This window comes from Haliotis rufescens, unplaced genomic scaffold (assembly GCF_023055435.1).
Source record: "Haliotis rufescens isolate VD_foot unplaced genomic scaffold, xgHalRufe1.0.p SCAF_22, whole genome shotgun sequence".
NCBI classification, from domain to species: domain Eukaryota; kingdom Metazoa; phylum Mollusca; class Gastropoda; order Lepetellida; family Haliotidae; genus Haliotis; species Haliotis rufescens.
In genome coordinates, this window is record NW_025963913.1 from 5,541,914 (window position 1) to 5,567,231 (window position 25,318).

A 25,318-nucleotide genomic window follows, 5' to 3' on the forward strand; every position below is an offset into this window, starting at 1 on the left:
TAGGTTACGTGTTTAGCTAGGTGCTATGCATGTAGACGGAGAAGGTCATTCTAGTATATAGTGCATTATTATACGAGCATGTATTTCATACTGATTTTACGAAATGAATGTCAGAATTCTTGTATTTCCCGAGCGAGAACGAGTGTAATACATGGATTCTTACACGAGTTTAGTAAAATCAGTGTGATACACGTGCGAGTATAACAATTTCTCTGTTAGACACTATTTCTTAATTCTTTTTTAGTTCCCCTTTAGGAAAATGCACTGATCACGACTGCCGTCTTAGAACACCACAATTGTCGAGTGTCGTCCACATGACGTAAGCAATACACTGATGCGCGTGAAGTGATCTGTGACTAGTGCACATACGATTGTTATGAACTCGGTTATATCTAAACTTAAAGTAGTTAAGTGTAATATATCTTCATTCTGATAAAAACACTGAACCCATTTGCTACCAGTTTCGTTTTAAGCCGGATATAACTGGCACAACCTAAAATAGCAGTTCAATCTTGTTACACTCGTAAGCCAGAGAAATCGGGTGATCAGAGAAAGGGACATGGTAACGTCATTCCCGAAACGAAACTTTGGAGGCTCGACTCCGGGGTATTCCAACTTGGAATGGATCTAGACCAGCACGGGCGCGGTTGTACAAAACAGCCTCAGCGCTTGGAGGCTCGACTCCGGGGTACTCCAACTTGGAATGGATCTACACCAGCATGGGCGCGGTTGTACAAAACAGCCTCAGCGCTACGACTGTCGCAAGTCTATGTAAAGGTATGGGTGTTACGATCACCTAAGGGCTGTGGTAGCTTTGTACTACGACACCCAAGATAATAGAGGACGGGAGAAGGTTTGACCTGTATTTAATTCTGTTGTCCTTGTTTCAGTATGACCTTCTGGTCCCGCTATGACCCGGTCAGCCAGCCCAGAGGGAACACCGACCACTGGTCAAACATGAAAACAAGGGTGAGTGTTAGCTGCAGTGCCTTCTTCCTAGGGACCCTCCATCAAACTTAACTTGAAACATTTAGTCAGAATGCTGACCAACCTCGTCATTTAGAATGAGTGAGTGAGTAAGTGAGTTGGGTTTAACGCCGCTTTTAACAGTATTACAGTTATATCACATCAGTTTAATGTGGGAGGAAAGCCCGAAGTTATGCAGGTCTCAGACGTTTACCACTTCGGTGAAACCCACGAGCACGGGTATGGTGTTGACAAACCTAGAAACATAATCGGGGCGAACCGGAATTCGAACCCACAATCATAGGTTTCTGGCGTGCCCAAGGGACGCAACTCTGCACAGCGAATTGCGGCGCCTTAGACGACTGGGCCACCCGTGCCCCTTGTCATTTTAAAATACATTACACTTGGGTATTCTTCGACGGGTACTCACGGTAACTGTCATCTTTTACAAATTGTCGGAAAGGAGTTCATAATCTATTCTGTAAACACGTAGATGAGCAAACGGGGCCCCAAAACTGAACATAACGTTATTATACACTTATGACGAGGTTCGATTGTTCATAAATGGAACACCTTACTAATGGTGTTCTCGTGCCTACAATCAGTTCTTATGTTAGATTGTGATATAACAGAAAGTCAACATTCTTATATAATACACGCCTCCATTAAAGGAAGTCATCGGGCGATACCCAAAGGGTATGAAACAGATGCCCATGCCTATTTCATTCATCTGAAATCTTATTACATTTTGTCAACATAATATATGGCACACGTTTTACAACTCGAATAACACTCAGTGTGATATTCATCGCTATTGTTGAAGTATTTGTTGTATAAACGACAGCTTTTCAACACCAAAACCAGAACATATTATTACGCACGGCCTCAAATCTTCAGTACTGTTCACTGTCGTCATATCTTGTTCAGTGTGGTATTTTTACAATTTCCATTTGAACCATATCAAATTTGTGATATATGTCTGTGCAAAGTTGATTAAAAATTATTTGGAAAGTAAGAACGTTGATCTATGGTTATGCCTAACTTCTCACCACCATCAAATTACGTTCATAAAAACAGACAGTGTACTTATAGAACTGCGTATAGGAATTACCATATCAATAGCAGTAGAACGCCCGTTTCACTCACGTCACCTAAGACCTGTAGAATTTTCAAGAAGACATTCCATGGTGGAATATTTAAAATCTCTTTGGTTTTGTTCACTATGACAATAAACAGGTTTAGTGTCAACATTCTGTACAATAACTCGCACAATACGTCCTTCTTATCGGGATGTTTATCACTGCCTATGAAAGAGACATTATTAACGCGAGCACGTCTTGAATTGCAATAAGGGCTGATTGATATATATACTGTTGATAAAGACCGTTTCCTTGAGGGTCATAACAGGTTATTACTTGAATCAAAATGTAGTCTTGGCGGAGACAATCAAATGTGCGGGGTCGAGCAGATTCAGAGGACTAGCGGCAGTTTATATATCACGAGAAGTGCCGAGTGTCACTATCGGCGTGGTAGGGGAGCTAGACACTGGGCAGCAGGTGAGTGGGTGTATGCATGTTGTTTTACGCCACAATCAGCATAAGTGCATTTGTAGGACCGCGGATTGTATAGAATCGTGCCTTGGCAAGACAATCGAGTTGTTGATAAGTATAGGAAACGATCATCGCGAACGTTCAGATACCAGGTGGTAAACGGAGCACGGGTTTCCCTGTCGTTTATCGCATCCCGTGCATCCCTTAGGCGTGCCAGAAACATATGATCTCCCTGATTGTGTTTGTAGATTTGTCATTTCCATGCTTGTGGGTTCCACCAAAGTGGTGAACGTCTAAGACCTTCATACCTTAGTTCTTTCCTCCCATATATAAAAGAGTATGCTCTGTGATATAATTGAAATATTTTTTAAAGCGGCGTTAAACACTACTGACTCACAGAATGTAATTCTTTTTAAAAAGCTATCCCAGTTTAAGATAAGCAATGGAGACCAATTCTGTCGTGAAATGTGCACAGGGTTTGTCGTATAGCGTAGTTTAAACGTCTTATGAGGTAGTCGACTTTGGTCTGATGTTTGTATGAGGTAGTAGTACCCCTTTCTCGTGACATTAAGGGGATACAATAATAGGGTGTCGTACGGAACTCGTACCGTGTATGAGTGACTAACTATGTTACATTGCGGCAAGATAAAACAGGCATCTGTCGTGACTATAACAAGCACAAACAGACACTTAGCATAAACAGACATACAACACACGCACACAACACAGACACTTAGCATACAAACAGACATACAACACACGCACACAACACAGACACTTAGCATACACACAGACATACAACACACGCACACAACACAGACACTTAGCATACACACAGACATACAACACACGCACACAACACAGACATACAACACACGCACACAACACAGACACTTAGCATACACACAGACATACAACACACGCACACAACACAGACACTTAGCATACACACATACATACAACACACGCACACAACACAGACACTTAGCATACAAACAGACATACAACACACGCACACAACACAGACACTTAGCATACACACAGACATACAACACACGCACACAACACAGACACTTAGCATACACACAGACATACAACACACGCACACAACACAGGCATACAACACACGCACACAACACAGACACTTAGCATACACACAGACATACAACACACGCACACAACACAGACACTTAGCATACACACATACATACAACACACGCACACAACACAGACACTTAGCATACACACAGACATACAACACACGCACACAACACAGACACTTAGCATACACACAGACATACAACACACGCACACAACACAGACACTTAGCATACACACAGACATACAACACACGCACACAACACAGACACTTAGCATACACACAGACATACAACACACGCACACAACACAGACACAACACGAACACATACACAGACATACAACACACGCACACAACACAGACACTTAGCATACACACAGACATACAACACACGCACACAACACAGACACTTAGCATACACACAGACATACAACACACGCACACAACACAGACATACAACACACGCACACAACACAGACACTTAGCATACACACAGACATACAACACACGCACACAACACAGACACTTAGCATACACACATACATACAACACACGCACACAACACAGACACTTAGCATACAAACAGACATACAACACACGCACACAACACAGACACTTAGCATACACACAGACATACAACACACGCACACAACACAGACACTTAGCATACACACAGACATACAACACACGCACACAACACAGGCATACAACACACGCACACAACACAGACACTTAGCATACACACAGACATACAACACACGCACACAACACAGACACTTAGCATACACACATACATACAACACACGCACACAACACAGACACTTAGCATACACACAGACATACAACACACGCACACAACACAGACACTTAGCATACACACATACATACAACACACGCACACAACACAGACACAACACGAACACATACACAGACATATAACACACGCACACAACACAGACACTTAGCATACACAGACATACAACACACGCACACAACACAGACACTTAGCATACACACAGACATACAACACACGCACACAACACAGACATACAACACACGCACACAACACAGACACTTAGCATACACACAGACATACAACACACGCACACAACACAGACATACAACACACGCACAGACATACAACACACGCACACAACACAGACACTTAGCATACACACAGACATACAACACACGCACACAACACAGACACTTAGCATACACACAGACATACAACACACGCACACAACACAGACACAACACGAACACATACACAGACATACAACACACGCACACAACACAGACACTTAGCATACACAGACATACAACACACGCACACAACACAGACACTTAGCATACACACAGACATACAACACACGCACACAACACAGACACAACACAGACATACAACACACGCACACAACCCAGACACTTAGCATACACAGACATACAACACACGCACACAACACAGACACTTAACATACACAGACATACAACACACGCACACAACACAGACACAACACGAACACATACACAGAGTAATTTTGTACGTGACGTTTAACCCCACTTTACCCCGCCTCGCGTGTAAGGTAGAAAGTTGCATGTTCTTCAACGTGAGCGAGGACTAGGTCGCCGTCAGGAGCATAACGACGGTGAACATCAAATGTGAACTTCACAACGTACACCATGATTGGGATTGGAATCAGAAGGCCTTAACCTTTAGGCTTCCAACTGCCCAAATAGATTTAGAAGCGACTTTTGAAAAATAAATATTTAGGTACATTGTTTTTGGATATTTATGGATCAAATGATCCATTATCAATGAAATGATGAACTTGGTGTAAAAGAGTAATCGAGTTTATTTCACCGCCCTAAAGTTTAGTACATATAAGGTCTGGGGACTACATTCATAAAAGAATGGGGTCGTTCCTAGTAAGCCTGAAGCATGCGGGTGCAGGTCCTCGCTTTGCATAACCATAGTAGCTCGACCACCGGCTCAGCTACTTTCACATGGACGTGAGGGCACGGGTGGCCCAGTCGTCTGAGGCGCCGCGATTCGCTGTGCAGAGTTGCGTCCCTTAGGCACGCCAGAAACCTATGATTGTGGGTTCGAATTCCGGTTCGCCCCGATTATGTTTCTAGGTTTGTCAGCACCATACCCGTGGGTTTCACCGAAATGGTAAACGTCTGAGACGTCCCGATCAGTACATCTCCTCTTCCGGGCGTTAGAATTTGGAATTATTTTTTTCAGATCGATGCCCAATAGTCAGATTTAGAGAAGGTTTAATAGAAAAATTAATCTACTTCATAGAACAGTACATCTTACTAAACAGAATTAAATAAAACTATTATTGTCAAACTGGTGCAGGAAGTAAATCAGTATCATTTATATTTGACATTTATACAGTGTACAATAAAACAAATTACAGACACTGCATAACAATAAACTGATCAATCATCCCTCACGCGTATTGCTAGCTTAGTATGTTCGTATGACTTTAAGACTGCAATCACTTGTCTCCTCGAAAAGATTAACGACATTTAAAACTTCATCAATAATAGTGACCCAACGCGGCAATAAAAAGTCGGAGGAAGCAATAAAACCTGATCGGCAAACACGTACACTGAATGCATCAAACAGACGACAAGTGACACTTTCTCTGTGCTCATTTATAAAGCCCGTGAATTCAAAATTTCGATCAAGAGGAATCTCATCCATTTCGGCTGCGTACCCTGTCAGTGAGCATTGTGGTTGTGATTTGTACACTAAGCTTTTACCGCCGATGTAATGCCCAATACAGCGTTGTGTCAGTGATAGAATATGCTCATGGAGCGACGATAACTCCCTGGTAGAATTACCCCGTGTGGCAGCTTTGTAGATGGTAACAATGAGCCCAAGAATCCGCTCGTGAATTCTCAGTTGTTAAATGTAATCTTTTGTTCTGCTATATGGCTGCCTACAGATCAGCGATCTACGGGATTAAAGTTTGTGAGGATTATCGGTTTTGGCAGATTGTTTCCTAAGACCATGAGTGGGAATTTTGTCACTCGTTGAATCATCAATAGTCCTAAATTACAGCTGTCACGCTTGCCCATACGTTGTGTCGGAGCGTGGGAGACTCAGTGGTGGCCTAACACAGAGCTAGACTATGCATGCCTACTTGGTGAGTGTTAACACATGCCATCTGTACAACGGCGAGCTGGTCGCAGATTTACTGTAGTGAGAAATACGCCAGTAAACATAGATAAGCCTCACTTATTTGATTGTATATTAAGATTATAAATATAAATCTGAAAGAAATATTATTCCAAATGTATAATCCGAGCATATGTATATTTAAGTACTACCGTGTATGTTAGAATGAGATTGTTCGATGTAATCGGTAAAAGCATCCTCTGTTCTTGACTCCGGATCGGGATAACGTAATTGAGAGCCATCTCACAGATTCCCATTCATATATTATCGAGTCATATGAATGTTTTCCATCGCTATTTGCAACTTCTGTCCATGAAAAGTACTTCTTGGATCGCCCTCTATAAATGTCAAATGTAATTGACACTGACATAATTGCCGGACGCCTTTCCCTCGCATGAATCGGCAACCCATGCTTGTCGTAAGGGGCGACTAACGGGATCGGGTGGTCAGACTCGCTGACTTGCTTGATGCATGTCATCGTATCCCAATTGCGTAGATGCTCATGATGTCAATCACTGGATGTTCTGATCCAGACTCGATTATAGACAGACCGACGTGTTATAACTAAGTGCGGCGTTAAACAACAAACAAAATCATATAAGGTCGTTATAAATTGTCCAAATGTGGATATCTAAGGTCAAAGTCAGTGGGTCGTTTTCTTGAATCTGTCATAACAGTAATATGACCATACTGATTCTTACAAAGCTGAATTCCCTGATTCCCAATCGTGCATTGTTTAGTCTACCTAGGGACTGAATAGATATAAACATTAATACGCATCGATCAGCAGCGATATGAAATTTAATCAATAGACTCTCAACGGTCGCGATGTAGGCTGTTCTCACACAGACATTCCCAGGTGAGGGATTCCTCGGGTTTGGCTCTACAAACACTATTCACAAACATGTACTGTAAATGAAATTTGACTCTATTTCTTGATCAGTTATTGACTTATTATATTTCCTTTTGCATATTTAATGAACGTTAGTATCGGATCCTTATTGTCGGGATATGCACCGAATAGCAGTTCGTAAAGCACTGCCTCCGTTTCACCTTCCCGAGGCAAAGGAGTTACTTTTGTAGTCAGTTAACTCCCTTCCCTCGGGAAGGTGTATAAATCGGCATTCTAAAGAGAAATGCAGTTATATAAGGATCATCTTCCCGAGGCAAGTGAGTTAACTGACTTTAAAAGTTCAGTTTCCACCCTTGCTGAACTAGGCTGGGATTGCTGGGCTCGATCGGAGCGCCACCAGTGGCTATTACGAGTTATGTCCCTTCTAAGCCTCTCCTATGGACCAGTCAGATTCCACCTCTCGTATCACTTGCATTTGTTTCAAACTAAACGGCGGCGCCCAGTCAAGACGATCTGATCGATAATCAAGATCTATATTGTGATCAAACGTGTCTTACATCGCCAAATATAATCAAATCACGTGTGCACCTTGATTAAAAACATGAAAAATATAGAAAATATCTGTTGACAAGGAGTTAGCGGTGCACATGTTTTGCAAATGCTGCAATCGACCGAAATCTGCTTGACAGTTTACGATCCGGATTACGATTTCGGTGCGCGATTTTGATTGGACTATGCATAGACTTGTTAGTCCAGCCAACATGTAACTCCATAATACCAGCCTAGTTCGGCAAGGGTGGAAACTGGACTTTTAAAGTCAGTCAACTCTCTTGCCTCGGGAAGATGTATAAGGATACAATCGATATCTACATCCTTCTCCCGTACAGGATTAAGAAGTTTCAATAAGGTATACGGAATTTCCTGGGCTGATTGAGGGAACGTGTCTGTTGTAACGTGATCGGACGGAGTCTCGCAGCTGACTGCCTGGTCGAAGTCAGTACTACTTCGTTACGGTGTTAATGGCGTATCGCTTGAAACACTGACACGCAGACCACGTGTACTAACTATACGTTCATATTGATTTGATTTTGTGTTTAGACAGCAAATTATTTCACAAGTTGTTAAATATTGATGAACTACAACACCAAGTGTTATGTTGCAGACCAGTATGTTCCGCGTCGATGTGGGAGGCTCGGCTCTTGGGCGAGATGGCGGTAAGTACAGTTAAAAAACACACGTTTATGGCCATACGTCATACGTGTGTTTTGTTTGTTTGTTTTTGAACGTCGAACTCAGCATAATCCAGCTATATAATGTCGGTCTGTAAATAATCGAGTCTGGGCCAATGATTGATATCATGAGCATCGATCAAGCATGGGAAGACCAATTGTAATCTGGATCCACACGGGTGTTATATGTATGTTGTAGTATAGATCTATCAATAGGTTCTACAGTAGATCCTGCTGTAGATCCCCGTATTACGTGCTGGTTGTAAGAGCCGACTAAAGTTTCTTTGTTTGTTTGTTTGTTTGTTTAACGCCACACTCCATATTCCAGCTATATGGCGGTGGTTTGTAAATAATCGAGTCTGTACCAGACAATCTTGTGATTGATATGAGCATCGATCTACGCAAATGGGATATGATGACGTGCATCAACCAAGTCAGCGGGTCAGCTTCACAAAGCGATCTTACTGTAACGCAGGCCTACAATCGTTGTACATAGCGCTAAAATCGCTCTGTGGAACGACACCCAGTTCTAAGTTGCGACCTCCTCAGTGGACGCTTTGGGCTGGTGTTCTCTCTAATGACGACCCATGAAGATCCGGGATAGAATAGGTCTTCAGCAATCCATGCTTGCCATAAGTGGCCCATGCTTGTCGTAAGAGGCGACTAAATGGAACGGGTAGTCAGGCTCGCTGATGCATGTCATCTTATCCCAATTGCGTAGATCGATGCTCATGATATCAATCACTGGATTGTCTTGTCCAGACTCGATTATTTATAGACCGCCGTCATGTCGATGGAATGTAGCTGAGTGCGGCGTTAAACAACAAACAAAATCAGTATCAAGTTAAAAGTTGACATCGTTGCTATTCTTCAATATCTACAGTTTCAGTGGACTTATTCGACGGAAGACGTGCTGCTCACATCTAGTTAATTCCATACATTGGGTTTTTTAACCAGAACAAATCAACACCTTTACATATGAACCAGACTTTAACTCCCCAGCAACGACTTCACTAACAATATATACTCAACAACAAAAGTTCCTGTGAAACCAATATTTTAGTGTATTTTTCAAACAAGTAAAGTTTGGTTTTCAATATTGTAGTACATCTATGGAATCAAGTCACAAAAATGCAACTGCTACAGAAAAGCATGCATTCCATGCAAAAGTTAACTTTTATGCAAGCCCCATGCATATCAATACCCAACAATGGGTATAAAACATGAGCGTTAACGGGATTCCATATGCATTGTTTAGAATCGTGCTGACAACAACCACTCAGAAAAACAACAAAATTACGCAATTATTCAACATTACGAAACGCCACGCTTTTCTGAAAATGAGCGTCTGCGAGCCATTGGTATACTTGAAGCAGGATCGAGTCAACGTGATGTTGCAAGACAATTTAACGTCCACAGAAACACCATTTGGTGTTTATGGCAACGTTGGCAACAGACGAATGCAGTCAGAGACCATACACGGAGTGGCAGGCCACGCGTAACCAATGATCGACAAGACAACTGGATTCGAACAACACACCTACGAAATCGATTCCAGCCAGCAGACCCGCCAGACGTCCCATTTTGACAGGAAACCGTCTACAGGGAGCACGTCTACAGTGATGCAGACAGCGTCTACGCTGGACGGCCATGCAGTAGGGACAAGTTCTATTCACTGACGAGTCTCGTTTTTGCCTCAGCCACAGCGATGGACGGATTCGAGTGTACCGACGTCGAGGTGAACGTTACGTCAATCATTGTGTCATGGAAGAAGATCGGTTCGGGGGCGGCAGCGTTATGGTATGGGGTGGGATTACAGCAAGTCAGAGGACCCGTTTGATAGTGGTAGAGAGAAATCTCAATGGACAGCGCTACCGCGACGAGATCATCGGCCCTGTTATTTTACCGTTTTTGCGTCGTCATGGCCCAGGCATAACCTTCCACCATGCTAACGCCCGGCCCCATATTGTTCGACTTGTTCAGGATTCTCTTCAACAAAACAACGTGAACGTCATCGCCTGGACGGCTCGCTCCCCTGATTTCTCACCAATCGAGCACATGTGGGATGAGATGGATCGGCGCCTTCGACGTCAACCACGTGTTCCACAGACACTCTAGGAACTACGAAACATGCTCCAGCAGATATGGACAGATATCCCACAGGACTTTGTGCGACGCCTGGTCCATTCCATGAAACGAAGATGTGTTGCTTGCATCGCAACCAGAGGTGGACACACACGCTATTGATTTGTAAATCGACATTTTGGCATGTTCATGATTTTTTTTTATGAACGCATTTTCTGAAGTCAGTATGGCAAATCAAACCATTTGAACACTTACAGGAGTCTTTTATCTGTTGCAAATCTGTTTCAGATTTGGTAAAAAACATAACTTTGCATTAAATCTTATTCTATGCCACTGGAACTTTTGTTGTAATGCGGACATGTTGGGGTTAACGTTATGTGTGGAAAGAAGGCAGTAATTATGCATGATTGGAAGGTTAACGTACTGATCAGTACTACCACAGTACTAGTACTATAGTGAGTATCGCGGTGTGTGTGTGTGTGTGTGTGTGTGTGTGTGTGTGTGATGAGGGTTGTGTGTGTGATTAGGGTGGTGTGTGTGATGAGGGTGGTGTGTGTGTGTGCTGAGGGTGGAGTGTGTAGGTGATGAGGGTGGTGTGTGTGTGATGAGGTGGTGTGTGTTTGTGTGTGTGTGTGCTCAGGGTGGAGTGTGTAGGTGATGAGGGTGGTGTGTGTTTGATGAGGGTGGTGTGTGTTTGTGTGTGTGTGTGATGAGGGTGGTGTGTGTTTGTGTGTACGATGAGGGTGATGTGTGTGTAGGTGATGAGGGTGGTGTGTGTGTAGGTGATGAGGATGGTGTGTTTGTGTGTGTGATGAGGGTGGTGTGTGTTTGTGTGTGTGATGAGGGTGGTATGTGTGTGTGATGAGGGTGGTGTGATGAGGGTGGTGTGTGTGATGAGGGTGGTGTGTGTGTAGGTGATGTGTGTGTGATGAGGGTGGTGTGTGTTTGTGTGTGATGAGGGTGGTGTGTGTGTGTGTGTGTTTGTGATGAGGGTGGTGTGTGTTTGTGTGTGTGTGTTTGTGATGAGGGTGGTGTGTGTATGTGATGAGGGTGGTGTGTGTGTGTGTGATGAGGGTGGCGGTGAGGGCGTGTGTGCGAGTTTAATCATTAGGTACGTTAACAGAAATGCTTATCTGTAGTTTTACAAATGTTTCTTGATGTTGCATCTTCGTCGAGTCAATGTTCGTAATCAAATTATTATTAATAAATTATTTCGAGAAGCTCAGCGCGTTTGTCACAGCGAGCAAGACAGCATGGTGGTTATGCATGACAGGCGAACCTTAGCTAGGACACAAGTAGAGGTCTCTGGAGGTATTTCACAAGTACCCGCATACTTTAGAAGGTGATACTACCACCTTTTACTTGTAAGTTGAAATACTGACTATAGGACCATGTAAGTGTCAAACCGATCTCACTTGAAGGGGTAACTCTCTGGCCTGAAGAATGGTCTACCTAAACATGGCCGATCTTGCCTATAGTCCGGGGACTATTTCTGCAAACGCCTTGCCACTTCCCTGTTGCATATTCCATGCCGGAGCCATTATACTGCCCTTAACAATCTAAGGCACAGAGTGGTCGTCCTGCTGGCATGGTTTTATAGCCAATGTTGGCATGAGGTTACCGATATAGACACCTCGTGCACGGTTGCGTTTGGTTGGAAGGAGAAAGGGGGTGTGATAAGCGTGATTAGGCGTAAGTTTCAGGGCTGTAATGAATTTTGATACTAGTATTTGTCTTGCCGAAGGGCCGCTTTTCATTCACCAGGTGATACCATCAGGCAATGATGTGTTCATACCATACAAGCTATGGTATTCGTGCATCTGTGTTTTTGACTTTTTCATCGGTCTCTGTTCAAATCTCTCAACCTCAGAAAATATCTTCATTATATACAGGGTTTTCTTTTTTTTATTTTGATGAGTATATGTAAAATATTTCCGCTGGCTCTATATCTTATAAACCAATTACACTGAAAAGAAATTGCATTGCAATATTGATCACGTCCCCGTGAGGCATAACGTTGTCTTCCCCAGTTTCGCTCGAATTACTCCATACAGATGTCCCCAAGAAGTCAGTCAGTGCACCTGCGTAAGAACTGCGAAGTACAACACAGTTGTGTGAGACATAGGCAATAGACATGGATTAAACCGTTCCTGACAGGTGATTGATTGAAAGTTACCCTCGCAGTGCTCGGTAATTGAGCATGCGTGTTCACTGGCCATATACCCGAACATCGCACCGTTAAATATTGGGTAACTGATAATTAACGTCAGTCTGGTACTAGGGAGATAGTGGGCAGTAGCAGGGATCCAGACTCGCTGTAGGTAAGGAAACCACCCATTGTCAACGCTTCCTGCAAAATATATCGTTTGAAAATTATGATATTGTATCATTTACCGGTCAATACGAAGGCGAACCAACACCATGTTATTGCCATGACTCGACTTTACAGCAGGCCGTTTATCATCCTAACGTCACGTGTTCACAGTTTGTTTGTTTGTTTGTCGTTTAACGCCGCACTCAGCAATAGTCCAGCTATATGACGGCGGTCTGTAAATAATTGAGTCTGGATCAGACAATCCAGTGTTTGACATCATGAGCATCGATCCACGCAATTGGGATACGATGACATGCATCAACCTAGTCAGCGAGCCTGACCACCTAAACCCGCTAGTCGCCTCTTACGACAGGCAATAGTCGCCTTCTACGGCAAGCATGGGTTGCTGGAGACCTATTCTACCCCGGATTCACGGGTGGTAAGAAATTGGAGTTCACAGATAGGGTTTGACAGTGTTATAGTCATTCATATGTGACCAATTAGAAAATATTTAAAAACAATATATACTATTTTTCGTGGTGTTTGCCCTGACGTGGAAACCGACGTACAGTCAATGTGCTCCGCAAGGGAAACCACGATAGCTGTATCTATATGACGACAGAGTTGATGAATTTCAACTTCTCTATTCATTCCGTGCAACGTTTTGGTATCATATCAAACAAGGGCTTGTTTGATAAGGGTACTAGCATCTGTCATGAAAGGCATCAGTGCCTGCTTGATTAGGGTACTAGCATCTGTCATGAAAGGCATCAGTGCCTGCTTGATTAGGGTACTAGCATCTGTCATGAAAGGCATCAGTGCCTGCTTGATTAGGGTACTAGCATCTGTCATGAAAGGCATCAGTGCCTGCTTGATTAGGGTACTAGCATCTGTCATGAAAGGCATCAGTGCCTGCTTGATTGGGGTACTAGCATCTGTCATGAAAGGCATCAGTGCCTGCTTGATTAGGGTACTAGCATCTGTCTCGAAAGGCATAAGGGCTTCCTTGATTAGGGTATGAGCATCTGTCTCGAAAGGCATAAGGGCTTCCTTGATTAGGGTATGAGCATCTGTAACGAAAGTCATAAGGGCTTGCTTGGTGAAGGTACTATCATCTGTTACAAAAGGCGCAACTTGTTGTTTGATTAAGGTTCTAGCATAAAAACAGAAGGAGACGATGGCTATGGATTATGAACGAAAATTGGTATTCAGATTCGGGTCATAGGTGAGCTACAAGGCCTTAGACGCAAAGAATGTTGTTTTACAAGTGTCTTCCTGCACAAAACACCAGTTCGTAGCAATAACTAGGATTCATATTTGAACAAGAAAGTTATCAAATATTGAATCGTATTTGTGTCACAAATACCGATTATCGTCGACTTGGATATTTCCAGAAATGAAACGTATAATGATGATTAATCCCTCTGTAAACACGTTACAGGAAGTCTGTGAGAAATCCAGCTGATGTTTCTTTACCATGTAGAGCCTTTTTGCGTGTCAGTACCAATTAGGACACATGAGAATGTGTGATTTACAGGCACTGTAGTGTGATTTCTTCATCTGCAGATGGAACGACGTCATGGTTGAGCCCGTCGACCGGCTTCGACTGGTCCACGGGGGGCAACCGACGACTCGCCAACCAGTCTTTCGACGACCACATTCACGGGAGTCTCCAGGGCAATGTGCCAGGGAGTTACGACAAGGTGAGGTCCAGGACGACACTGCCCGACATTACACTGAGGAACTCGTACCACGATAGGGCCAAGGAGGGATTCAGGTACTGGTTGATGGAGAAGCCCAAGCCTACTTCATGTAAGTATAGAGTGAGTGAGTGAGGGTTTAACGCCGCTTTGAACGGTATTTCAGCTTGATGTGAGAGGGAAACCCAAACTAGCGCAAATCGTTACATGTTTACCACTTTAGGGAAACCCTTGAGCACTGTACGGTGCTAACAAAGCTAGAAAAACAATCAGGGCGAATCTGGGAATCTGACCCACGATCATAAATTCCTAACACCCCTAAGGGACGCAACTCTACACGGGGGTGTTCTGCAACACAATTGACTACATTTGTATCAGTTCCCAGTATAAGTTTGCAAGTTGTGATTGCTCATTAAAGTATACCATTTCCTTATTTGACACAATTATTTTTAGAAGTATTCAAAATTTCAAACATGTATAGCCATGCTCCAAATAGGCAAAATGTGCTCACTCCTGGTGGTTCCCATGCAGTAAGAGTGGCGGAGTCAAACTTCCTTTACGCCATAGTCTACGATCAGTTTTCTTTATCACGACTGCTTGTCAATAATCGAATTGGAAACCCAGTGGTTGCAGTCTTAGTATATCCAGCCAAGTCAGACATTGTAACCGCCCAATACTCACTTTCGCTGGTCCTGAGGACAAGCATAAATGTTATCTTTGCCCAACATCTTCCCGAGGCAAGGGAGTTAACTGACTATAGAAGGAAACTGGACTTTTATTGTGAGTTAACGCCCTTGCCACGGGAAGATGTACCCCAAGGCAGAGGTTGTTGCCCTCAAACCCTCGGTTACCTTGCCAAAATTAGTATAAGATATGGCCGTCATATTGCTGACTGCGACTATGCTGCATGTTGCGTAAAACAACATTCACTCACTTGCTGCCATTTCACGATTAACGCAGAATGTTGAACATGCTCGGATCCGGACGGGGTGTGCACTGTCCTGCCCCGCCCCCTTTTGTGCAGCTTAACATTTCCACCATTACAACACAACAACCAACTCCTTTGGGGATGTTTTTTCAACCAAAACAAACCGACTGCAAAATCCATGTGTGTCCCTGTGATCACAAAAAGCACCCATCCATTTGAAACAAGCTGTTACCCTATTGCTATAGGGACTATACTTGATTTCTCGCTATGTAATTGTCTGATAGCTGTCATTTTTACGTCTTTAATTAAATATCATATCCAAACATCCTTGCATAGTCTGTCATGCAGTCTCTGAAACTAATATATCCAATAAAGCACATGAAAGTCTATAATATTTGGCGAGTCTAAATTACTGCAGCCTCATAAAATGAAGAAAGTCTCTAGGCTCATTTTAATTATATTTTTATAACTTTAATTTAACAACTGTTTATTTCTGTAAAATATGTTCATTTCAGAGACTTGATGTTAGTGTTATCCTTGCACTGATTTCGTTTTTCTATTGCAGACGGCAGGTATGGGATTGGATCCTTTAAGACGGTGCTAGGCGTTGGCAACGCCCCAAGAACATAGGAAAGCACACCATGAAGCTGATGACATCATGATTTTACTAGCGCTTCGCCAATCATCAAGCTCTGGATCGCAGCGGGATAGAGAATTACGATTTGAAATTATGGGATGCGCTTCTTACCCAAATCATGTTATTATGCAAGATAAAATCCAGCCTATGGTGTAATTCCATAACAGATATGGCATTTATAACCTCGTGACAACGCATGTGAAGGATACTTTAATCTGGTGTCATCACGAGGTTCACCAACAGCTCAAGTGTGGACGCCTATGGTGTTATATAGCTGAGCGTGTATACGTATGTTAATGTGTTCCTTATAACGTGTTCCAAGTCATATATTCCGTCCTGACAAAAACTGCCAAAATGATTTTACCAAAGTGGAACTGTTGTTTCTTTCTTATCCGTCCATATTGCGTACTGAACTGCTGTATCCAGAGATGGCGATGCTGTTTAACATACACTTGGAAACACGTTAAGCACCACTCCTTCCCTATTCTCCTTTATTCCTAACTTCTCTGTAGATTTTGGGAATATCTACACGTGACATCGATCTTATTTCTACAAGTATCAAAGACACCACCGATGCCTAACAACTAATAATGAAAACACTCTAGATGGTCGCAAAGACTGGATCAAATAGTTGTCAAATAGCTATTGCTATAGTAACATAACATTGGTCAATTACATAAACAATTTGTTTCTGTATTTCAGTATGAGTATGCCACCTTATATTATTTTTTATTTTCTTAAAATCACCTTGTAATCAAATCAGATGTGTTTCGTTGAAAAATAAATGCATGATAAGAATTTTTTTTCGAATGGCTTAGGAATGTATGGAAATATAGGATAGTTATCGGTGCCTAACAAATTTCCAGGCGTATTTTTGTATGTTGTACAGAAAATGTAATAGGTGTACATAGAATCAGGGCTCTTGACTTCGAGGGACTTTGTTAGATGCTGCTTCCTGTTAGTTTTGCAAAGAAAAGAACTTTTCAAGACTTGCAGATATTATGAAAGTATATGATTAACATCACGGAACATTCCCAGACTACACTGTACCGGTAGTCGTATGGACCTTTCGTCGTTTCGAAAAACCAGTTCGAGGTTCTTTCTTTTACGTTCCACATTTTGGATGCCAAGTCGTAGCAGAGGTCAACCTGTAGACGAAGACTCGAGGTTCTCCCTGTGCAGTAGTGTGTATGTGTTGTAGTAACCCGCGTTATATAGGGGTCGGGCGCAGTCCCTCTTTTTACAGAGCCCAAGGGGACCCCATACCGAATCAGTATTACTGACTGTATATAGAAGTTTGTGTGTGATTAGCTTATGTTTTCAAACTGCACTGTATGAAATGCAAATAATATATTAAGATGCATTTGAGCTAGATGTCTCTGTTTGACAAAATCGGTTAACTTCGTTTCTTGTTCGAGGAACTGAGTTATCAGAGCCCGTGTTTCGCCATAACACTACACTGAGGTTCATAAACGTTTTGCAAATCAAAGCGTTTTAAACGCATAAACATAATGTTGTTAGGTGTCGTTGGAAACGTTTCCATAACGGCAGAAAACAGAATGTTGAATAGTGATCGCTTTGATAGGTCCCTCAAGTCGAGACAGTAGAAGTTGATAGTTAATAAAAGAATCTGTAGAGTCGAGCACAGAACATATAGTATTCACGTAGTGACAGGGTCTGAAGCTAAGTTTTCAGCCCTAGCTGTAAATCTGTCGTATATTTATTAATGAATGAAAATACTTATTATATCATTTATAAAGAATAAACTTGCTTAATGAAATAATGTTGTCGTCCTTTTACATGAAATCAGACCCGTGAAGATCCTGGTTAGATTCGGTCTTCAGCAATTGTCGTAACAGGCGACTAACGGGAAAGGGTGGTCAGGCTCGCTGACTTGGTTGATGCATGTCATCGTATCCCAAATGCGTAGATGCTCGGGATGTCAATCACTGGATTGTCTGGTCCAGACTCCATTTGTTAGAGTCCGCTGTCATACAGCTGGAAGATTGCGGGGTTCGGCGTTACACAGCAAACAAACACAATCACATCAGGTGTCTCGCATTATCTGTAAAAACATGTTGTTGAAAACAATAGAATTTTGCAAATTTGATCGAAAAGAACATCTTACTTGAGATAATTGAACATGACCTGCCCTCCCCATCTCTTGCCGATTTCGATAGTCCAATAATTCTGTTTTTGGTTTTGTGTGTTAATTCCGTTCTCAGCCATATGACGGCGGATTGTAAATACTAGTAATCAGCCAGAACCAAACAATCCGGTGATTGATATATAAGCAACGACGGGCAAGCACCCACTTTACCGAGCCTGACCACCAGATCCATTTTGTCGCCTCTTATGACCAGCATACTTTTATTATTAGGTTCCTGGGGATCTGTTCTAATCCTGAACTTACCCCTGGGGTCACAAAACCCTTTAAGCAGTTGCAATCTGTACAAGAACATTAAGAAAAACTTTAAGAAGTGCATGTGTATCATTCAATTTTCGATATCCTTTTCGAAATCCTTTTTTAACAACCACTGATATAACTGGATGAAATAAAGACAGCACAATGAAGTCAATCAATATTTTATTTATTTCATCTGAAAATCAATAGAGCTGTGTGATCTTATTGAAATATACAGACGTTCCTGAATATAGACATCAGTAACATGAGAACAACTACTAAATTCGATGATGACGATGGTAACGTCGATTATAGATGAAGACCAGGAAGAAATACATGATGATTCAAGGCCAAAACAAAAGGCCCCAAATTCGGAACCCTGTAACTGAGGTGAGCAACACGGGTAAAGCCAGGGCTGAAACAAGACACTGTCATCGGCAGGACCCACATTCTAATGAAACGCGGGAATCTGCAATATTGCAATCATATCACTGTCAAGCAAACCAGTGGTTGACAGGACGAGCAACGATCCATGTCTTCATGCATGTTGACACACAATCGTCATTTATCATCATTGGAACCATGCTGTATTGGGAACCTATTTCTCACTGGAATCTCCATAGTGCCATGGGAGGGAAATGAGCACTGAGTTCCACACTCTCCTTCCAGGCTTGATGAGTGACAGTCTACATTACTGATCTCTAACAAGTTTTAGTACACAACGCCTGTACCTATCAACATAGGAACATATACATACAGTTATAGGGATGTTCACCACACCATGCACAATAGATGTGGGCATATTCATCCTCATCAAGGGGCCGGTCCCCTCTGGATTCGCCTATGCTATAGTATTGTAGGTGTTTTACCATCTCGTAATAATCTTGTGAGAGGTACTACTCTCCAGTGAGGCCTGCTGAGAGGTTTTACACTTGAATTATAAGACCTAGACTTTACATTTGAATTATAAGACCTTGGTTTTACACTTGAATTATAAGACCTAGATTTTACCTTTGAATTATAAGACCTTGGTTTTACACTTGAATTATAAGACCTAGGTTTTACACTTGAATTATAAGACCTTGGTTTTACATTTGAATTATAAGACCTAGGTTTTACATTTGAATTATAAGACCTTGGTTTTACATTTGAATTAAATAGGGGGCACGGGTGGCCCAGTCGTCTAAGGCGCCGCGATTCACTGTGCAGAGTTGCGTCCCTTGGGCACGCCAGAAACCTTTGATTGTGGGTTTGAATTCCGGTTTGCCTTGATTATGTTTCTAGGTTTGTCAGCACCATACCCGTGCTCGTGGGTTTCACCGAAGTAGTAAACGTCTGAGACCTGCATCACATCGGGCTTACCACCCACATTAAGCTGACACGCCCTGATATAACTGGAATACTGTTCAAAGCGGTGTTAAAAACCCAACTCACTCACTCATTTGAATTATAAGACCTAGGTTTTACCCTTGAATTGCATAAACAGCCTCTAATGCTGATTTTTTAATACACAATTTTTCACATGACATTTATTCAAGTGAATTGAACCTACAACCTCATACATCATAACTGTTTGATTGACATTCTATAAGTTGGTTAGTAAATAAGAAATCTGAAACTTTATGGATAACAACTTCTGGTTTATTGCATATAGCGTTTTGATGTGGATTCTTACACCGTTATCAAGCTAGAGTGACTATAACCAAGTGATGAGAGGTAAATATGCATGATACGTTGTGATCAACAGATTAACATTAACAACAACAGGTAATAGATAACAAGTAGCACAGAGATGATTGGATGAAGCCAGATGTACAGTAAGAATAACAAATAGCCCACTGGTAATTAAGCCAGCTAAGGATAAGGATTAACAGGATTTAAAAGTCGCGACAAGCTGATTGGATAATAAAAAAACATTGGTTGATTAGCTCTTCATAGGCAGACGAGATGTAATACCCTTGATCACAACAATTTATGCATATATACCTCTCTTCACTTGGATGTAGTCACTCAAGCTTGATAACCGTGTGAGAAACATCGCCATTTGCAATAAACCAGAAGTGGTTATCCATAAACGTTGTACGTTTTCTTACTCACAGAACATGCTTAGTATTGTACCCTACAGCGCAAGTACAAGGTCGTATCATATGCTGCAAAGTCGTACCATACTCTGTAAGGTCGTATCACATGATTCAAGGTTGTATCATATGCTACAAGGTCGTATCATATGCTACAAAGACACAGAAGATGTATTTCATCAAATAAAAAAACACAATATTATGGCTACTTTATATTGAATACTCAGTAAGTGGTGCTTATTTTCCCCCTCTTTTTTTACTGGATGAAATATTCTTAGATAGAAGCTTAAGATCAGATTGCATAAAGTCGCGTAATTAAACACAATTCCTCTTAATAACTTTTTTGAAAATCTCTCACTATTAGACAGCTGCACACAGAGAACGCCATGAGGGCTGTTAACAGAAGCCATGAGGTGGTACCATCACATCAACAACATTACATCCACAGTATATGAAATGAGTAGAACATAGGACACAATTTATCACCTCTGGAAAAAACACAAGTTTAGTATATTTTTACCCAACTATGGCTGTAGAAATTCTTACTTTCTAACAAAACTGACCATAACGAATTTTCAAAAGAGACTTATGCAATAATATTCAAATTAAGTGCAATATTATAAATGTTCATGGGAGCAAAATCCTAAGGATTGCAGTTCCCCAAGAGCATATTTCAGGCATCTAACACTTCCAAAACCTTCCTATCCAAATAAAAAATAAAATAATGTTTGTTATTTCATTACTGTTGGATTTTCAAAAGAATGACAGTCAAGTAAAAACTCTAATAAGGCACGCAGTTCTAAAGACATTTTAAGACTATCCTACATGAAAAATATTTCCAAAACCTGGTAGTTATATTGTTAATCTCTTCCCATGGAGTTATTGCTATTGTTAACGATTGTTATCTGTCGCTATTGTTAACGATTGTTAGCTGTCGCTATTGTTAACGACTGTTATCTGTCGCTATTGTTAACGACTGTTAGCTGTCGCTATTGTTAACGATTGTGAGCTGTTGCTATTGTGAACTTCTCTCACAGCTCTCCCCATAGTTTCCCACACTGATCTTCAACTCCAACACTTAGGCATGGACCTATAGTTCAAATGTGTTGCTCCACAAAACCTGTGTGAAACATCTGTGTTACTTATCAGTGCCAATAACTTGAGCAATTAAACATATTCCGATGACTAAGATGAATCGGTAAGTATCAGCATCCCAATTTCATCACCTCGCATCACCTGAAATTTAAACTGAATGAAATGTCACAAACATGTCCCCCCAAAACTTATACAGAAAACTTCTTTTTAGATAATTTGAAGAGTGGCTAACATACAGCAAACATTTCTGACTGGAAACAAACACATTTATTGTGAAGAAAACACAAAACAGTGTACATGCATGTTGCCATTATCATAATGTACAGTTTATTTGAACCACACAAGGTCATCATGTGGTCAGCTTCTGTCAGACATGGAATGTGGGTCTATGTACAGAGAGTTATATCACAGAAAAGGGTAGAGTAATTACATGTGATAAATGTACATAAATATCTCATTACAAAATTATGCAAATAAAAAAATTCTGAGTCTATTATTGTTAAAAGAATATTCAAATGCTTACAAAAGCAAAAAACATATTTTGATTCAATAAGAAATTTGATGTTTTTATTATTTGAAATAATCGTGATTCTATGTGTTCAATGTTTTCAGATGAATTATCTCAAGACACCCTATTGACTGAATTGTGACGACATAATGGTGCATGTGCGAGAACAAAGCAGGAGCTGACACATGGCCCTATGTTCCCCCAGCTGTTCCTTGTTATCCTGATAAAGGACAGTTACATGTTCTGTCTGTGAGCACAGTCCAATACTCAAGTCCCATGAAAAGCATGTCCACACAACAGTAGACAGTCACACTCACAGCACTTTTCACTAACACCCACAGCCCATGCTTCTGTAAATCTTGAGGTACTTGCAGCTCGAGCGGTACTGTTGTATAAAGTTTATTGGTCGAGTACATTTTGTGGATATAACTATACAATCATGTACATTAGTCATCTACCATAATATAGAAGGCCCTGACCTACAATGTTTACATGACATGCTTCACACATTTTATTTCCCAAACAAAATAGAGGTCAAAATGAAAAAAAAATAAGATAAAAAATTGATTGTCATTTCAATGAGTTGGAAAGAAAAATGTCTGTTATGAAAAATTGATTATTATTCTAAATGTGTTACATTTTTGGTCTGCAGATCTGAAAACCAAGTAACAAGACACATGTAATTGTAAGACAGTTGTTATGATACTGGAGTGTTCATGTCATCAAACTCCAGTCAAGCAACATCAATGTATTCCACCCTGGGAAGACACACTGTAGTAACAGCCAACAGCAAGACACTCAGGATGTCAGGATATACTGATGGAACAAAATTAGGGAACACCATAAAGGACAGATGTGATGAGCATGGGGTATTGCATGCACTGAAGATGGCCGGAGTTCACTGGCAATGCATCAAACTCACCATCAACACTGACGTTATACTCTGTCAAACCTTTACTGTTAACAAAAGAAATAGTACAGAATTTCAAAATATTTCTATTGGTTCCCTTACATCCTTCCTCCAGTATACAATTCACAATAATTATTTGGAGGCACTTCAAAACAACCCACCCACTACAGTGTGCACATGCACATACAGGTCTCTCTGGACCCATGAAGATCTGGGGTAGAATAGGTCTCCAGCAACCGATGATTGTCGAAAGAGGCGACTAACGGGATCAGATGGGTCAGACTCGCTGACTTGGTTGATGCATGTCATCGTATCCCAAATGCGTGGATTGATGCTCATGATGTCAATCACTGGGTTGTCTGGTCCAGACTCGATTATTTACAGACCACCGTCATATAGCTGGAATATTGCTGAGTGCCATGTTAAACAACAAACAAAATAACCAAAACAAAACATGCAGGTCTCACAAACTGAGTACTGTACTTAAGTTCACAAACATCATTATCACTACCAACAAAATCACGAGAACTTTAGCGCACCATATCATTAACTTCTTTCAAAGAGAAAAATATCATTGTGGCAGGAAGGTTAATATCACAATGTATTCATTTCCAGACTGGGATCCAAACCAGGGACTACCTCTGGAGAACACCTTGCCCATATGGCCAAGCCCAGCTCATCAGCCAGCTGACAAGGTTGGTGTAGGTTGAAGTCCAAACACATGGCACAGTCAGGAACAGAAGTTTGTATACACCAGATGTTAAAATAGACAGTCAGAGACTCTTCCTATGTACACTTGTATTCAGTCAACACAAGAAACTTACTGCACTCAAACAGGTTGTCACTCAACTGCCTTCCTAAAGCAAACCAAGATGGCTGCTGTAAAGGCATTCCCAACGCAGAGAGGGCAGTTTCGTATTCAAGGGGTAGTTTCGTATCCACACCAGTCCTATCTCACTATCTATTTCATTTCCTTAATCTGTAGGTGGCCGACACTCCTTTCTTTCTTTTCAATTATAGCAGTTTGCAACTTCAACCACTATCTGAAGCCAAGTCCAAAATTGTGCTTGGCCAAATACACAAAGCTTATAATAGTCTACATATTAACACTAAAATCTACAGAAAACTGATACAAGTGACAATGTCAGGCTAGTTGAAGTTTAGGCACAGACTGTTATAGATGTTGGGTTTACACATAAAAGGTATAAAAATGTTGACTTGCCTCCAGAGGGGTAAAATCTAGGTACCTAACCCTCTCTTCAGTGTATCGGCCAATATACCCACATCTTTGTGTGTAATGATCGCTGATGGTCGCTATAACATTTCTTATTTGGATCAGAAACTGGCTTCATAGCCTGAAAGGCCTCTTAACCAAAATGATTCATGAGAACAAGTACTACTAAATGTAGGGGAATGACAAATCAGGGATTTATGTGACGCACAATTATGCGACCAGTACACACAATTGTTGAGAATGGGTGCAGAAAAAGAATATTTTATATAAAAAAAAAACGTTGTTAAATTATCTTAATAAGGTATAATTCAATGGAGCCCAGCGACTGTCTTCATTTTCAGAAACTGACACAACCCACTATGATAGACTTGCATGGGCTGCATTAAATATTTTTGTTTCAAGGTCTGTATGACAGACTACCTACAGTGCATCAAGTGCAGTTATGGGCGTTCATCAACCATGACCACTTTCCACATCATTATGGATTCATTCCTGGCACTGAAGTAATTATCAAAACATACAGTAAACCACACCA

General features: G+C 41.4%; 1 protein-coding gene across 5 annotated transcripts in view; it reads left to right on the top strand.

Moving 5' to 3' along the window:
• LOC124136282 overlaps positions 1–18,334 on the top strand; it is a 79,419-nt gene extending 61,085 nt beyond the window's left edge. For 4 of the 5 annotated variants that reach the window (XM_046502155.2, XM_046502156.2, XM_046502160.2 and 1 more), the window contains exons 2-5: positions 891–969; positions 8,824–8,875; positions 14,856–15,101; positions 16,483–18,334. In XM_046502155.2, the coding sequence (XP_046358111.1) occupies positions 891–969; positions 8,824–8,875; positions 14,856–15,101; positions 16,483–16,547 (442 nt within the window). In that variant the 3' untranslated portion in view covers positions 16,548–18,334. Of the gene's footprint in view, positions 1–299; positions 320–890; positions 970–8,823; positions 8,876–14,855; positions 15,102–16,482 lie in introns of those variants that run through there. The other variant, XM_046502159.2, reaches the window with a different exon arrangement.
• Positions 18,335–25,318: the final 6,984 nt, after the last annotated feature.